Source organism: Canis aureus, chromosome 8 (assembly GCF_053574225.1).
Source record: "Canis aureus isolate CA01 chromosome 8, VMU_Caureus_v.1.0, whole genome shotgun sequence".
NCBI classification, from domain to species: domain Eukaryota; kingdom Metazoa; phylum Chordata; class Mammalia; order Carnivora; family Canidae; genus Canis; species Canis aureus.
Genome location: NC_135618.1, coordinates 58777839 through 58796005, shown reverse-complemented (window position 1 = coordinate 58796005; position 18167 = coordinate 58777839). Strand labels below are relative to the sequence as shown.

General features: G+C 50.4%; 1 protein-coding gene across 3 annotated transcripts in view; it reads right to left on the bottom strand.

Annotated features, from left to right (window-relative positions):
- Positions 1-18167, bottom strand: part of KATNIP (katanin interacting protein) — a 195523-nt gene that overhangs the window by 120772 nt on the left and 56584 nt on the right. For 2 of the 3 annotated variants that reach the window (XM_077907116.1, XM_077907115.1), the window contains 3 exons: positions 13565-13734; positions 11714-11811; positions 1837-1968 (listed from right to left, as the gene is read on the bottom strand). In XM_077907116.1, the coding sequence (XP_077763242.1) occupies positions 1837-1968; positions 11714-11811; positions 13565-13734 (400 nt within the window). Of the gene's footprint in view, positions 1-1836; positions 1969-11713; positions 11812-13564; positions 13735-18167 lie in introns of those variants that run through there. The other variant, XM_077907117.1, reaches the window with a different exon arrangement.

Below are 18167 nucleotides of genomic sequence, written 5' to 3'. Positions count from 1 at the left end.
GAAGGTCAGATGCAAAGTACACACGCCGGCACACATTTCCTTTTGCTCCATTTCAGAGCTGCGCTTGCAAACAGTGTGAGGTGGCTGAGTATATTTAGCCACACGCCTTTTTCCCCCCCTCTACCGTTCAGATTGCATCTCTTACGGCTTCTGCCGTGGCCGAAAACCGACGTCACCATTTTACTCTTTCACTTAGCAGGAAAATAACTCCGAGGGGAAATTGACTGTGAAGCCTTACAGTGTGCCCCCTCAAGATGGGGAGAAAAAAAGGAAAGAAAGAAATACAATCAAGCACTCACGGTGGAGAAAATGAAGCGCTGGCAAGAGCAGGGCGATGCTGATTCAGAGCACGCGTGCACACAAGAATGCTAATGGGAGCTTTAATAGCTCGTGAGGGGCAGGCTGCCTTGTGCTGCAGGGAGCTTGGGAGCTTGCAAAGGAAGGAATATATGTTCATTTAACGGGAAGTACCAAGTGGCCAAGGGAGAAGAAGGGAACTACCGCACTTCCCGCGTGCAGGGTGGCCACACATTCTCTGATAGGGGGCCTGGCTAGGACTGTAACAGACTCAACTTGGCTACTGACCAGCCCCCCAGACTAAGAAAGACAATGGCTGTTTGCACAGACATGTGCCCAGATCCTAAGCAAGGGACCGTTCTGTTGATTCAGAAGTGTGTGTGTGTGTGGGGGGGGGGGGGGGGGGGGGAGGTGGGTGTTGAAGGCAGTAAAGTCAACACCACAATTCTGCCTACTGTAAAATCCCACTTCTAGGGACTAAGTAGGAAACAAGGTCATTGGGTTAGTCCATAAAGAAGGGCTTCTTATTTTTCCCCCCAAGAAGACAGAATTTCCAATATATTGTTGGACTTTTGTAGCCAAGATGTGAAACAAAGTGACCCTTTGCTCCTTACCTGTCCTTTCTTTATGAGCAAAGAAGGACATAGAAACAGGCAACACCACCAGAGGGATGTTTCCTGGACAATATTCTCACTGCTTTTATGAATCATGTGTATTTCTTAAAGGTAGGTTTTTGGTATAGAAGTGGCACATAGAAGCAAGATTTTGTTCTTTGAGGGAGGCTGTTGAATCTGCAGCCTGGACCCACAGGTGAACACACACCTGGTGAATAGAGCAGGGGTTGGCTTAGGGGCCTGACTTTGTCCTGCTGCCCTCCGATAATTTTGCTTCTACATAACCATGGAGATGATTTACATGCTCATTCTATGTGTAAAAGCAATGCCTTTGGAATGAGATCCAACCGTCCACGCTCACCCTTGCCAGGTTTCATGGTCTAGTCTGCCCCACTGCCCCTTGTTCCACACTCCCCCGTCACTCATGCTGTGCCTGCACTGTCTCCTTAAACAAGCCCAGCCTCATGGCATCTGTGCATGCTGGTCCCTCTGCCTGCAATGCTTTTCCCATCAGGTTTCAACTGAAATGTCACACTTGAAGGAAATCTCTCTGCTCTCTCTGCCATGTCCAATGCTGCCCTCTTGACCACACTATCCCATCTCCCCGTTTTCTTCATACAATGTGACAATACCTGAAATTATTGTATTATTATTTCTTGGTTTATTCTTGTCTATTGCGTATCCCTGCACCCCACCCCTCACTTCGCCCTGAACATCATATTATATGCTGTCACTGCTTGGGGTTAGACACCAGCCTTATTGACACCTGGACCCTGGGTGCCTAGCAGGGCATCTAGCCCATGGTCTGGGTGCTCATTATAGTGAATGCGAATGTCAGAGTGATGGAACCCAGGGGCAGAAGGAAGGAGGGAAGGTCGCAAAGTGTCCCACGTGCCGCTGTAGCACAAGCCGAGGCCAGTCCTACCTGTGGTCGGTCCCCAGAAGCACCCTTTGCCTTGATGGTCTCATCTCCTCCTGGCTCAAAATCTTCAGAATAGTCCAGAGGTGGCTCGATGTGAAGCCGTGGGCCAGCTTCCGTTCTGATCTGCACAGATTTCTAGACAGAAAAAGATTGTTTCAGACGTGATGGAACAAACAGCTCGAGCCCTCTGAGGGGTGAGCATGGCAGCGGGCTGACCCCGAGGTCATTTGTCCTGGAACAGCAGCAGTCGTGCTATGAGGCACACCAGCCCCGCACCGACTAGTGTGGGCTGGTCCGACGGGTGGCGCCACCTCTGCCCTAAAGTCTTTACGGCTTTCTACCGTGCAAAGCGTGTTCAGAATTTTTTAAATCAACTCTTTTTGGTTTGAAATACTGTTATCAGTAGAATCTTTTTTAAGGATGAATTAATTAATTAATTACTGGATCCCAGGACCCCAGGATCACGACCTGAGCTGAAGGCAGATGCTCCATCACTGAGCCACCCAGGCGCCCCGTATCAGTAGAATTTTAGTGGGTGATAAACTTTCTCAAATTGGCTTTGTGATCCAATAAGTTTAGGAGACCCTGGATTTTTTTTCCCCCTGCAGGACTTCTCGGGGCTGGGGCCAGGGTGACAGTAGCGAGGCACCATGGGAGCCACATTGAAAAGAGGGGACTCCCTCTTGAGTGTCCTGCACATGCACAAATCCACAAGTGAGGGCCTCCTTACACTTTCTGGGCTGGCCTCACTCTCCTGAGGCCTGGCTGCTGGGAGAAAGAAGAGATCTGCCAAGCCAGGTGTACTGAGTTTATTACTCTGCAGAGGGACAGTGATTTAGACCATGCTTTTCCCCTCACACCGTGGGTCAGAAGCCTTCATCCCTGTAATACTCAGCATCGCCACAAGCTTAGTGGACTTAGCTGTTAGCTTGGTGAGGAAGAACATGATGCTGGAGCCCAACTGCCCTGCAGGAGTCTCACTGGTTAGGACTGAACACCTTCCTCATCCACAGGCACACTGCTTGCCCCATCAGCGCTTCCACACCGAGTGCCAAGTCACTTAATGCAGAGGCCTCTGCTCACTTAGTCCTTGTAGACTCTTCTCAGGGGGAAACTGAGGCACCAGGCTACAAGCCTCTCACTAAAGGTCACACAGCCAGGAAGCCGCAAAACCCCAGCAGTTTGGCTCCTGGGGCCTTGCTCTAAACCGGGGGTGGGTCAATGTTTGCTGTCAAGAGTAAGTATATTAGGTTTTGCCAGCCATCTGGTCTCTATCACAGTGTTCAACTGTTCTATCATAGCTTGAAGGCAGCCACAGATAATGCCTAAGTAAATGGGCACGGCTGTGTCTCCAGAACACTTAATTTATAAGAACAGGCTGTCGCTGGATTTGGCCCAAGAGCTATAGTTTGCTGATGGACCCCAGTACTAAACCACCATGCTGTACTGCCCCCAATAGGCATGTGAAGAATAAATGTGCCCAGTCTGGGCTACAGTGGCCTTTGCAGAGAAGAGAAAGAAATTAAGATATTTCCTGAGAATATCTAACACTCAAAAAAGTAGGCAGGGGCTTGGCTATAGATCATTCGAGAAAAAGATCTTGGGGTAGGACCTCGGTGGCTCAGTCGGTTAAGTGTCTGCCTTTGGCTCAGGTCATGATCTCAGGCTCCTGGGATCAAGTCCCCGTATCAGGCTCCCTGCTCAGTGGGAGTCTGCTTCTCCCTCTGCCTCTCCCCTTGTGCTCTCTCTCCCAAATACATTAAAAAAAAAAATTTTTTTTTTTTTTAAGTCTTGAAAAGAAAGAGTAAATAAGAAGAGAGGCAGAGAAAGGCAGGGAGGAGACAGAGGGGCGGAATGAAAGTGCTCTGGGAGATTTTTCCTTCGCTAGGCCATCCAGCTCTCGGCGATGGCCCGCTCTGCTCCGGCTCCAAGTGTGGCCTCGCTGCCTCCCAGGCTGTGTGGACTGGCTCTCAGGGCATTTCTCACGGCAGCAGCAGGGGGTATGGAGGGTAAGTAGTACACCGAATACATAACACCTGGCCAGGAGATCCCTGAGAGCTTTCTTGCCTCGGGCCAGGATGAAGTTGTAAGGGCTTTGAAGTTCATCTCCAAGATGGATTTTCTACCACAATTCTGGGGAGGGCGGGCTCCTCCTTCCTCCTCAGGAACCATTCAATAATGCCCAAATGCTGAAATAGAGACAGAAAGAGAAAAGGGAAAGAGAGAGAGAAGAGGGAGGGCATGAAGGAGGGAGAGAGTGAGGGGGAAATGGGGGACGGGGCAGGGGTGCAGAGGGAGAAGCACCAGGCATGGGGCACAGCCTGCCCCCCCCCCCCCCCGCCCCAAGGTTTCTGTTCCTTTCTCTAGAAAGGGAAGGCTTGGACTAGGACCTCACTACTCCCTGTGTGGTTGGTCCGCGCACCAGCAGTACTGGCTTCTCCTGGGGAGTTTGTGAGAAACGCAGAATTTCAAGCCCCATTTTAGAGCTAGGGATGAAAATCTGCATTTTCGCAGGAGCCCAGGTGACTTGTATGCACACTGAAGTTCCAGTGGCGTGAGATCTATAAAGTTCTGGGGAAGGCTTGGACTAGGACCTCACTACTCCCTGTGTGGTTGGTCCGTGCACCAGCAGTACTGGCTTCTCCTAGCACTAGGTGCTAGTGTTGCCTCTTGTCCCTCATGTGCTCCCTTGTCTTTCGGCAAAAGCACCCTGATTTTCTTTTGGGAAATCCTCTCCCTCCCTCCTCCCAATCCAAGTGTTCACATGGAACTGAGTCTATGGATGGCCGGAGCATAGGACAGGCCCAGCTGATCTGAACATTAGATCCTCCTGGCCCAGAGTGACTAGCTGATTGGTTCAGGAGAGCCAAAGAGATGCAATAGCAGGGTGACAGAATGGAAGATGGGAGCTGATGGTGGCCATCCTGGTACCACAGAGAGCAACATGGGGAAAAGCAGAGTTGAGGGATGGAGAATAAGCCCTGCTACACTGTCTGAGCACCTGGATCCAGCCATGCCTGAACTGGGCATTCCCACTGGGCAAGTGAAAGAGCTGGCATTAATGCAGCTCTGCTGGTCTGGTCTGAATTATAAATACGGGAAAGACCTCCAGGGTTCGAGGAGGAGAGCCCAGGCAGATCTCTCTTCTCTACTGCTTTCCCATCCTCCCCTTCCCCAGAAGTGTCCATCTCCCTTCCTAGGAGCCTGGCATGACTGCTTGCCTTGCCAAAAGGCCAGGAGCAGCAGGCATTAAGGCACTTAATAAGCAAGTTCTTACTGAATACTGACTGCATACAAGGTTCTGGAAGCATGTCAAGATAGCAAAAACTGTAACCATCAATGCCCCGGCCTTAGGGAGTTCACACAGCACACACAGCAGAAGAACATGTTTAGGAAGCAACGTTTGACAAAATTAATGTGGTCCAGAAAGAGTTTTAAATGCTGAGTGGGTGCCTGAGAGGGGAATAAATAGTCTTCCATCTGGCCTGCCCTCCCACCTCAGCCCCAGTGAGGTGCCTCTGCCACCACTGGAGGAGATGGGGAGCCGCCTCACCCACACGAGGACGCCCACCTCCCAATAGGAGCACGAGGCTGGCAGGTTCCAACCCAGCCCCCAGGAGGCGCCCGCTCCCTGCCTCCCACCTTCACATGCTTGCAAGGATGATGCCCGAGCTCCTGGCTGGCTCCCCGCTTGGCACGCTGCTTTACCCGGAGTGGGTGTTTGCAAGTGGCTGCTCTCTCCTGCCTACTTGCAGCGCCCAGACCTGGGTGACCCCTGCAGTATCACCCACATACTGGGACAGGATTTAAAAGTCCTGGTACCCATACACCCATTTTCCAGTTTGCCAGCCCGAGACCAGCTTTTGTCCTCAGCCACACTCAGCCCAATGCCATGACCAGAGTTACCTGTGTGTATCTCCTGCCCTCCCCCCTTAGCAAAGTGTTCTAAGAGATGTGCACTCAAGCTACTGTCAATTAGAAAGAAAGATCAAGGCTACGGGTTGCCCTGTATGGTTGTTCAGGTTGTACAGTATGTAAGTGGCTCCCTCTACAGGTAGGAGAGCTCCGAAGACGCTGACAGGCAGGTTTGGAGTGGGGAGTAAATCTACCTTACTTGATAGGTTCTTCCTGGATTCGGATTCCTCTGATCTCTTACAAATAACAGCGCTCGACACTCTGATGGTCTGTGTCGTGCAAGGTCTCTGTGAAAGCTGATGCTTTATGGGTTGTTTCATTTATTGTCCTCACTGCAGGGGTTCTCAAAACTCAGAAACAGGAAAACAAAGGAAAGGGCTTCACGTTTTTACTCATGGGCTTTCCTGGAGGGTGATTAAGCAAGCTGCCTTTGCCCACCACAGGAAACCGGATACAGGGATACAGCGTAAGAGCCAGAGCAAAGCCTTTGCTTTAAATTGCAACGAACTTGCTTTCCGGGCCTTTAAGAAAGGCCCACCCCACAGTAAATTGCTGAAAGGCCAATCCCTTCACTACCAATTTAATGCTAAGAGCCGATGACGTTCATCAAATCTGACAGCATTTTGGTAAACGAGGGCTCTGTTGATTAGGCTGCTGTCCACCCAAGTATTACAAGGCTGAGGAAGCCATAAATCTTAATCCACTGATAGCAGGAGAAAGATCCAAGGCTGAGAAGTGGTGGGGGATAAAGGACAGTACCAACCAGAGACCATTTATCACCTCCAGCCCAGTCCACGATGCATGAGGCGGCTCAGAAGACAACACGGCGCTGCCATTCGCCTCTGTGGCTCTCCCACCGTTGGAGGGTCCTAGGAAGGGTTTTACAGGTGCAGCCGGTCAGGCTCCAGACCAGTGTTTGTATGACTCATGATCTTCTGGAGCTGGGATCCTGGGGCCCATGTGTCTGAGGCAGCCCCTTCTGTCGGGGACATCTCTACCTGAAAGTGCTTCCTATTTGCCAGGCAAGATCCTAAGAAGGGAGGCTATTCTACTGGAAGAGATGAAGGTCTTGGTCCAGGTCTCTGGGAAGGTGACATGTGGTCCACGGGAGTTTAGAGCGACACTCAGAAAAACGCACAAGGAAGCCAGTTGAAGAGCGCAGGGAGGCCAAAGGGAGGGAGCTGTGCTGGCCCGGGAGAGGCTGGGACTGCAGGGTGTGTCCTGCGACCTCTGTGTCCTCTACCTACCGGGCTGTGGTCAGTGCTGAAACACCAAGCGCCTGTGTGGCCCCACCTGTCCTTCCTGCTGGCTACAACCATATAGGAGACGCCCCAGGACTGGGACAGGGCTCTGGTACCTCTCCTGGCAGAGTGGTTCTTAAGAACTAGCCACCACTGGCCACTGGGGATCCTGCTGCCTTGACCACTGCTCACCTCTGGCTGCCTCCAAGAGCAATGAAGCTCACCCAAAAGGGTGAGATCAAGATTGCCTTCCTCTCTATCCTCTGTACCCCAAAATCTGTCTCCATGTACTTTCTACCAGGGAGAAATTTTCTATGTAACTCTACTTCTTGGGGCGAAAGGAAACCCAACAAGTCCCTCCCTCTTCCTCCTGGCAATAGTGCAGTTGGTACATTGGGCCTATCTACTGTCCTGGATGAGAAGCTAGGGGCCCCAGGCCCTGCACCAGGAACAGCTCGGGGCAGGCAGGCTTTGCATCATGGGGCCTGGCCCTGCCTCTGATCACATCCTAGCAAGGCAGGAGTGGGCATCTGGTCCAGGCTGACCAACTGAGATTCAGATGGTATCTCTCCTGGACAACTTCAACAAATACTGAAAGACCACAGGGATGACATCCTGGGGATGGGTGGAGTCAACAGAGGTGATCGGGGACTCTGGGGGCTAGGGACAGAGATGTGAGGTGGAGGCTGGGGGACAGAGAGACACAGGCTGTGTCATGCTAACAGGGTGGGAGCCTTGCTTCAAAGACTCCTGCCTTGTCTTCCTATAGCCACTTGGCCCTTTGGGCATCCTGTGACATATAGCAGCCGGGGACCTTCCTAAAACATGAGCCCAAACACATAACTCTCCTATTGAAACCCGCCCCCCCCCAGACAATTCGTCACAATTAAAATGAAATCCAGGGGCGCCTGGGTGGCTCACTTGGTTATGCATCTGCTTTTGGCTTAGGTCATAATCCTGGGGTCCTGGGATTGAGTCCCACATTGGGCTCCCTGCTCAGTGGGGAGTCTGTTTCTCCCTCTCATTATCTGCCTGCCACTCCCCCTTGTCTGTTTTCTCTCTCTCTAAAATAAAGAAAGAAAATCTCAAAAAAAAAAAAAAAAAAAGTGAAATCCAAACTTCTTCCTGGGATCTTCCAGGCACTGGAGACCCCCGCCAGAACTTCCTGGAGCTGGCTCTGCTCGCCCTCAGCTGTCAGGTCAGACGTGGCCCCCGGGGAAGCCTTTGTTGCCCACTCTCTCTAGATCAGCTCTTCCCCAGATTCTGGTCCATCTCATCCCACACTCTTTTCTCCCATGTAGCACTTGTTTCTTTGCTCGCTTGCTTCTGGCCCTCTGCCTCCCCACCCACCCCCGGTAGACTTGAGCTCCAGGAGAGCAGGGCCCACCCTGCTTCACTCAGGGTGCTGACCCCAAAACCTACAAGCAACCACGCTTGCACTGCTGCTCAGCAGAGAGCACAGAATGAACAATGGACAGAGCAAGTGAAGAAACATCCCAGAGCGAAGGGCCCTGAGGCCTCCAGGCAGAGCCACCATCAGCATCCACCCCCTACCAACTACAGCAATGGTCAGGACTGCTGACTGTTTCCTCTGTGCCGAGCACGGCTTGACATGCTCCGCAGACCCTGGCTCGTTCAGTCCTCGTTAACCACCCTACCAGGCAGTTGCCATTACCAACTCTACCTGCAGGTGAGGAGACAGGCACCAGAAGTTGAGCAACTCATCCATGGCCACACTCCTGGGAAGGGGTGAAGCCAAGACTTTGATCGACAGCCGCTGGGTTCCTGAGTCTGTGCCCTCACTCACCTCTCTGGACTTGTCTGTGCCCCTGCCACCGGGTGCTCCTACTTGAAGCAGCAGACGGCCCCCGCTGACAGACCCCTGTGACACACACTGAGCACGCATGGCCTCCTGGCAGCCCCAGGAGGTTTACTGATGATGAACACAAAGCTCAGAGGCTCAGAGAGGTCACACCACCAGCTCCAGGGCACACAGCCAGTAGGCAGTTTGACTCCAAAGCCCGTTTCTGTCTCTCCAGGAGCCACGGGTTCTGATAACAGATGGCAGCTGCCACTCGGGCTCAGCTCTGGGGCTTTAAAGGGGGTGGTACAGACTGCATCAAATAGGACCATTTATACCCAGGGCACCGGCCACGTTGCTCTGCTAATGGCTGCCTGGCAGGGAGCGGAAGCCCAGCGCGAGGGCCAGATCTTTCCCTTTTTCCAGCGAAGGAGGAATCTAGCTTTTTAAAAATATATAAAAACTTTTGAATTTAAATGTTAGCAAGTGACTAAGTCTTTTTAAAACTGTGTGAGTCCAAAAAACATTCTCTGGGGGACAAGTTCAGCCCACAGGCCGCAAGCTGCTCACTCTCAAGTCCGGCAGGCCAGTCCTCTGTACGCTTCAGACCTGGTTGTTATGTCTTCTGTGCAGGCTGGGCAGTCCCCAAGTCTTCAGAGCTGGGGCTCCCAGGGCAAGAACTGAGCCTTATCTGATTGTTTCTACCTCCAAAGCCCCACACAGTGCCCAGCCTGAGGTAATAAATGCTTGCTACATCAAAATTAAAAGATGATTTCTTTTGGGATGTGGCTTCTAGTCCTCGCACCACTTCTGAATGCTCCCGGGTTTATCCATATCAAGGGGGAGTGGTCCCCAAAGCATGCCATGTGGCTGGAGCAGAGTCCATGCAGTAGTGGGAGAGGGGTGGGCTGACCCCCCAGGACCCCTTCCACTTTCCTCCTAGGGTGCCATTGCATTCAGTAGAGGCCAGAAAGCCAGTCTGTGTTTCCCAGATGCTTTTTCACTAGGGATTCTGGATTCTGCAGCCGATCAGATGGCCTCATACAAGGGAGGGAAAGTAGAAGTGAAATGGAAAGAAGGGGACACACACTGGCTGATGAGCATGGTGATGGAGGCGGCGGGTTTTCAAGTGTCCCTCCTCGGGCCAGATAGGTGTGGGCCATGTTGCTGTGGCAGGCATCATCTGGGGCCAGTGGTTGTGGCGGCGGCCACCTGGCTCCTGGATGACAGCTAAGGTGATACATCCCTGAGGCTGATCTTCCACCTTTCCCACTGTTTCCTAGGCAGCAGCTTTCCTGGCAGGCTGTGCTAGAAGGCTGGGTACCATTCCTGGGGGACCCCACTAGCTCCTCCTCTTGCCACCCAGAGACCTTACAAGCACCTGATTCCCTGCATTACATTCATCTCTGATTAAAACAGCCTGAATGGTCTCTACGATTAGGCACTGACTGACCCCTGACTGATACGGTGCAGAAGGACAATTAGAGCCTTTGTGGCATCAGGAAGCCAAGAAATCAGCCATGATTAGGGCCTGTGAAGTGTGGGACCACAGGGAGAGGCTGGGGAGGGATGCTAATTAATCTCAGGCCAAGTCTTTTAAATTGCACAGGCTCTGGGGCCAGCCATTAAGTCACAGTCTAAGATGCAAATACGGCTCCTGATAATTGAAGGCACTCAAAACCACAAGAAGGAGGCTCTCAAGTGAGATGTGGAGAAAGGCCTCCTCAATGAAAAATTAACATTCATTGCTGGGGACAAGAGGAGGCCTCTAGGCTGTGTGCCCTGGAGACCTTGCTCATCCGCACTGAGATAAGGCTGTGGGAGTCAGTTGGCCAGGAACACCCTTCAGGGCTTAATCACAGATCCACAAACACAGGGAAGACCAATGGGTTTGTGTGTGGGGGTCATGGGTCTAGGGTTCAAACCTCCCTTAGTCACCATGTGATCCTGAGCAGGTCACCTCTTCTCACTGGGCCTCAGTTTCATCAGTGGCACAATGAGGACCGTTAGCAGACCTATGGGGTTATTGCAGAGATAGGCCAATAAAGCTTATGGAAGTGTTTCCTACAGACCCACATGTACAGCACAGTGTACTTCCCAATATGGGTGACCGCAGGATTAAAGAGGATTAGACACCATTGCTTAAGCGTCACCTCAGACCCCATGGGTCAGAATCTCTACGGGCGGGGCTGCCCAGGTGATGTGAATGTGCTGTGGGGGCTGAGACCCACTGACCCCGGCCCAGCAATGTGTGAGTAACCAACCACCAGGTGAGGACGACGCAGGCAGGAACACAGCACTCAGAGCAAAGCTCTGGGCTTGAGTTCTGAGGCTGTCACTTATTAGTGGTTGGCCTTGGAAAGCTCACTTCGCTTTTCTGATCATTCACCTCCTTGGCTTCCTTAAAAGAAGAAGAACATTGGAACTTGCCTTATAGGTCTCCTGTAAGGACAAAGGGGAGGAGTCATGTGGGAGCTTAGCCCACACCTCGTACCTGGTTGGCGCTCAAAAATGCAAGCTGCTGGCATCAGCAGCACCCTGACGTGGCATCTTAGGTCTGTGGGAAAGGGGGCTTTGTCTTCTTCACCCACTGCATCCCTGGCATCGAAGAATGTGCCAGGCACATAGTGGGTGCTCAAAGAAAGACAGCTGTATAAATGAGTCACCATGATAGGATTGTGAGTCCATCTTGGGGTGGCCCCATCCCCTATCTGGAAGGGAGGATCATGCCACAAGAGGGGGCAGGAGGGTCCCTAGGCTCCCCCAACTCTCAAGGGCCAGCACTACACGAAGAGAGGACATCAGTAGGGTGCCCAGCCAGACCATGAGAATTCTCAGTGCTTGGATTATATTTCTATTCCCACAATGACCCTGCTCCTTATTCTAAAGCTATATGTCTTGACTCTGCCCTAGGTTTCCAGACCTGGTGCCATCCTCGGCGTTGGACTTTGCTGGGGGCTGTCCGAGAGTTGCGTCTTAAAGCTTCCTCTGCTTCTCGGAACAGGGTTCTTTGTCCACCATCTGTACCAGGGATGAAGGAAAGAGTCTCAGTGAGGCACCAATGACAAGTTCACACCCAAGGAGGATTCATGACTTCCACTGAAAATGCACACTAGTGTGCCCAAAGTCTTGTATATGAAGTGAGTTACTATAGTGCTGCTGATAGCAGCAGGGCATTAGAAAACAGCCAAATGCCCAGGAGAAAGGGAATGGGAAGTAAGTCACAGCTGAATGGGGCAGGTCTATATACAAAAGGAACAATCTCCGAGATATGGAAGCAGGGTACACGTGGTATGTACTACAGGCCAGCATTTGTATAAAAGAGGAGAGAAGGGAGAGAGATTTGTTGAATGAGTGAAGGTATTGCTGGTGACCCAAGTACAAAGACTCCTATTACCTGCACCTCCTTGAAACCTGGACCAAGAAAGGCCTGCTTTTCCCAACTAGTAGCAGGTTGGTCTGATTCCTCCTCCCCAAAAGCTAGGAGAATCATTCCATTTCCCTTGTTGCCCTGGGGGCTAGGAAGCTCATGCTAAACTCTAAGCTGAGTGGCTGTGGGTCTCCTGGAGGAAGGTTTTGGGACTTTGCTTTCTCCTTTTAGCTTTTTGTTGTTTTGACTTTTAGTGTCTACTAATGGCTTGGGATGGTTACTATACCCGAGAGTAAGGCAATGAATCAGAACAACACGAATCAAGATTATTGTGCAACGGGCATTTAACATTTCATATATTATTTAATCTTCCTGGCAAGCCTACAAGGTGGGACTAACTATTCCCACTTCATAGAAGAGGAAACTGAGAGTCAGAGAGGGCCCGACTGCCAGAGGTCTCAAAGCTAGACAGTGGCAGAACAGAGTTCAAACCCAGCTCTGCCTCATTCCAAATGCTCTTCCTGTAATTTGGTAGCACACCAGCTTCTCAGACAAAGTGGCCTGCCTTCAAGGGTGCCCTACGGATGGGTGCCCTTGTCAGTTCCATTTAACAGAGGAGGAAGCAAAGGCCCAGAGTAACATGGCCAAATTGGGACCCGACCCCGTGTGCTCTGTCACTTCATTCACTTTACCACCAGGTCATTTCTGGTGCCTGTACTGGGCTAGCTGCTGGTGTGCTCCTGTTCCACTTCACAGACTCTCTGAGCTTTTAGTGCAGGACACATGGGATCGGTTTAAAGTCTGTGGAGTATGGATTAACTAAATTCAGAAATGAACAGTGGAATCAAATATCACACAGGGTTAGGTACTGAAGTGAAGACACAGCCAGTGAAAATCGAGTATAATTTAAATTATTCTAGACATTTCCTTCAATTACTGGCACTACGAAATGTAAAAGCCGGGAATTTAGTGCTCTGATCACCTCTGCCCTTGGGTAATGGAAGCCAGGGCTAAGTTTTAAAAGGTATAAAAAGGGATTTCTCTCTCTCATGCACACACTCCTGCTCTTTTCTCTCTCTCTCTCTTTTTTTTTTTTTTAAGAGAGAGAGAAAGTGCACGCACGTGCAAGCATGAGGAGAGGCAGAGGGAGAATCTTAAGCAGGCTCCATGCTCAGCACAGGTCTGACACCGGGGCTTGATTTCACAACCCTGAGATCATGATCTGAGCTGAAATCAAGCGTCAGACGCTTAACCAACTGGGCCACCCAGGTGCCCCAAGTTCTCTTTCTGCCAAAGTGGGTATAGTTAACTAGCTACTTGCTGGTAAGTTTATGTGCATGGGATAGGACTCCACTGTCCCAAATTTGTCAGTGTGTGGCTGGGCCCAGGGGGTCCTGTGCTCACCATGTGTTCCCTCGGCATGTGAGGCACTTCTGGTGAAGTCAGAGTGGACAGCTTTCCGGGGTGATGTCTTCAGCTCAGAATTGGCCCCATTAACGTAGACAGTGAAGCCCTGCTCCAAGTGCTCCAATCTCAATTGCATGGGGTCCTTGGTTTTCAAATGCTTTAATATCCTGGAAAAGAAACAATTCCTTGCTCCTTGTTATGTGAGCCTGGGCTGCCGCCCACCCCCATGCGGTGAGAGAACCGCTGCTCTGATGGGCAAAACGTCTCTAATCGGAGGCCGGGTGGCGGGTGCCCAGCTGTTCATCTACAAACAACCTGTAAGAGGCCCATTACACACACGGAAAAGCAGCAAGGGGGAGATGGTTTCAGGTCCTGCAGGGGTGTTTCTGCTTTCGTGCTGAGGTTCAAACGCACGTTAGCGACAACGCAGGCACACACCGACCTCACCCCGCGGTAGCTGAGACATGTGTTAGCATTGCCACCACACAGCCTGGGTTTCCTGGGATGACCCCAATTTCATGCATCTCCACCTTGTGTGGATAGTGTTAACTTCTCCAGAGTATAACAAAACATGGGGTTAAGGATCTTAGGTTCTAAGCCTTTGCAAGAGGTTTCATAGAACATCTACAAATCAAAAAACATCCTCCATCACACCAGGCAGACTGACTTTTTCCTTCAGTAATAAATGTGTTCTCCAAAGCTCACCCCTGATATCTCAAATGTCATCATTTTATATTCTGATGCAGTGAAAGAATATATCAAAGCAGGCATTCGTTCAAGATTCATGATATGATTATCACCTTTTGGCTAAAAGGGTCTTGGTGTGAACATGGGTGGACCCCTAGTTCAAGTCTTCTCAAAAACCCAACCTCACTCCTCAGGCTCCATCCTTGGCCAACTCCTGACATGGCCAGTACCATAATCAGTGGGCAGCATCCTCGCCAGCCCCTCCGGAACCACTCCCATCTGTCGCCAAATCCTTCATTGTCTTTACAAACACCTCCATGCACCCCCACATCAATGAGATTTATTTCCACACAAGAAGAAATACAGACAACCAGCCCGCGTGGCAACCAGCATGCATCTTCTTTGTGATTAAACACATTACTACCAAACTGGCAAAATGCAAAATTTTAAACATAATTAGTAATCACATAAAGGGTGTGTAGTAAGTGCCAAACTCTGTTCTACCTGCTGTACTGATACGGTAGTTGGTTCTTGTTATTCGTGGTAGTTTTATTCTATGAAATCACCACAAATGCTGAGTTAGCGAATACCGAAACTTTGTCCCTAGGGGAAAATACAGGATTTGGTTCCTGTGAGCCTCTGCCGCAACACTTCATCAACTGATCAATACATAACCTTGCTGTGTGTTTCTGTTTAAAGGCACTTTATTTAATACATAGTTGATACACCTCACAGGCCAGCAGTGGCTCTAACTCAGGCCTGAGGGAAGCCCACCCAACACATTTGGGTATTTTCTGTATTTTCTGCGTAGAGACAATATAGTCTTCTTGCACTTAGAAACACCACGCGGTACTTCCGCACTATGCCTGGGGGCCAGTTTCAACAGCAAAATCACCACTAAAAAGCATAAAAATGTGTAAAACATGGCACTAAGTATATTGCAAAAAGGACACTTGCTTATGGAATAATGGCTGAAATAAGAAGAGGGAGTGTTCCCTTCCTCTACCAAAGGTGGGAATGTGCATGTTGGGCAACCAAAAATTTTTGCCATCCTGCACATGTCTTTGAATGCCCACAAAGGCATTGCAAATACTGACGAATAAATTTTAGTGAATAGGTGAATTCATATTTAGGGAACCTATGAATTATAGGGATTGACTATATTTAGACATTAATCTTCCCCAACAATCCTATGGGGTGATTACTTTTATCATCCCCATGCAATAGATAAGGAGAACGAGACACAGAGAGGTTATGTAACTTGCCCAAGGTCACACAGCTGGTATGGTGGTAGGGCAATCTGGCTCCAGTCTTCACCACAACAAAGACAACCTCTAAAGTTAGTGAGATGACATTGAAACTGGCAGACTTAGACATTGCTGGTAACTCACAGGACCTTCTCAGAAGTAATATGAAAATAGGGAAAATGCCATATGCTTGGTCTTCCCCTGGTAAACCCATTCCAGCAAATCACTTTTGACTGGGAACGATGGTCAGTGTGTGGTTGTAACAAAACCCTGAAGGCAACCCAAATGTCCAACACCAGGGAAATGGAACCTGGGATCCCACACAGCTGAGATCATTACGAAGAATCTGTCCAAACGTGAGCAATGGCTTGTGATTGGTAGGGGGTGAAACAGATAGAATAAAAACAGTGCATGTGTGTTTATGTACAAAATTGGAAAAAAGTGTGTTTGTGGAACAGGAACGGAAGGTGATAAATGTGAAAATCCAATCAGTTGTTGAGGTAAGGTGGTGGCATTATGGGTGATTTCTTTGTTTGTTTTTTAAATGTTTCTTTGGCTGTTGATACATCCATCTTTTCAACAATCCTGGCAGGAACATTTATTACAGACTTCTTATCTCCTGCCGGCCTTGGAAGCCTGGGAGTTGATTGTTGGGCGGGCAACAGCATAAAACAGAAGGAAAACACAAGTAACTAAGAGGTGCTTTCCAAACACAGCGATAGTTGCCCTCTCTGGAGCAAACAATCGGAGGCTGCAGCGGGCAGCAGCAGGCCCTGGGGAGAGAGAGCGGGGAGCCCGAGCCCCGGGAGGAGCACAGAGAATGGAAAGTCTGACCACCCAGCCACAGGGCACCTGCCTCCATCTCCCTCCCGAGACCGCCCCGTCTCTTGATGCTGCCTTGGTGGTTATGGTGACATCCCGCTACCGGCATTCTGGGGCTGGCACTCCATCGTGTGTGCTTCTCTTTAAGCAGAATGATTTATGAAAATGTGGATTTATGAAACTGATAAATGAGGAGATAATTATCCAGACTGTGAAAGGGATCGCTAAAGGAACTCCCCGACTGCAGCTGAGCTGTCAGTGATACGCATGTGGCATCAAAGAGAAGTGGTGTCTTTTTTTTTTTTTTAATTGATAGCCTGCTTTGCATAAAAAGCAGCCCTCGGTATATGGGATTCAGAAAAATCAGACATGGTACCCGCCCTGTCGAAGATGGAGCCCCTGCCCACCTGGTGCCCTTAACACACACACTCTACTTTGTTACGGGTCTTGCTGGCTTCAGAGCACGTGGCTCACTGCCTCATCCTAGGGGAGACTACCTGTGTGTCTGTTTATTCTCCCTTCCTACCATGGGAATCTGACCCCTGCATATGGTTGGGGTCAGTGCTGAGGGTGAGGAATGCTCTTATGCCTCAACTCTGGAACAAGTGGTTCTTTTTTTTTTTTTTTTTTTAATTTTTTAAAAAAGATTTTATTTATTTATTCATGAGAGACACAAATAGAGAGAGAGGGAGAGTGGGAGAGACGCAGGTAGAGGGAGAAGCCGGCTCCATGTAGGGAGCCTGATGTCGGACTCGATCCTGGGACTCCAGGATCATGCCCTGGGCCGAAGGCGGCACTAAACTGCTGAGCCACCCAGGTTGCCCAGAACAAGTGGTTCTAAGGCCCTCAGGGTCTAGCAGGGTATAGAAGACATGGATATGCATTCTAACAGAGCTACTATGGACCCCATGCTCATCATTGGAGCTCTTTCTGTCTTATCCTATAAGTGACCTATGAGGCCACTTGTACAGAGAGAAAGTGGGAGTGTGACAAGGGACATGATTGGGTGGTCGGGGCACGAGCAGGGGCACAGCTGGCAAGAGGACATGGCCAAGGTCGAGCTGTAGGTGGTGCATCGCTCCTGGGTGTGGTCGTGCCTGTGTGGATGGTGGGATCACCTCAGCCTCAGACCACTGTGGCTGGTGGGTGACCAGGCTAGCCACGTGGCCGCTAGGACCTCAGTCACCCCAGAGGGCAACCAAGGGCTTCTCCAGGGGTCAAGCATTCAAGAAATACCCGGATTTCAGCTCAGGGTATTAACTGACATTAACATTAATATAATGATGATGATGGTGGTGGTGGTGGTAGTAATGATGACACCTGAGTGTTTGTCTCTCTTACTCCCTCACTGGCCCTGTGATTTAGGTCTTACCATTGGCCTGTTTTATAGATGAACTTGCCCAAGATCACAGAGCCCAGGAAGCTGCCAGGATTTCAATTCTGGTCCGCAAGGCTCCAGAGCCCACCTCCCAGACACACCATTGTGCTGTTTCTAGTCTCCTCACCACTTATCACAACACCAGGGCTGAGCAAGGAGAGTCCAGATGGGGAGGTGGTGGCATTTGAGACCAGCCCTGAAGGATGGTAAGGCGGAGGGCAGTGGTGCAAAGAGACTGCTGTTCCTCCCAGAACATTGGTGCTCACAGGCTCTAGTACTGGCCTGTTAAGATGTCCGCATCCCCCATCCGTGTGGGTGTAGGTGGTGCAGTGTGGAGGATGAAGCTCCACAGAGAAGGTTTTACCATTTCCTCAGTGTGTGTGTAACCTTTGGCAAGTCCCGACACCTCCTGGGCCTGTTCCTCTTCTGTAAAATGAGATCAAGAGTGCCTACCCCTCTTTGGGCT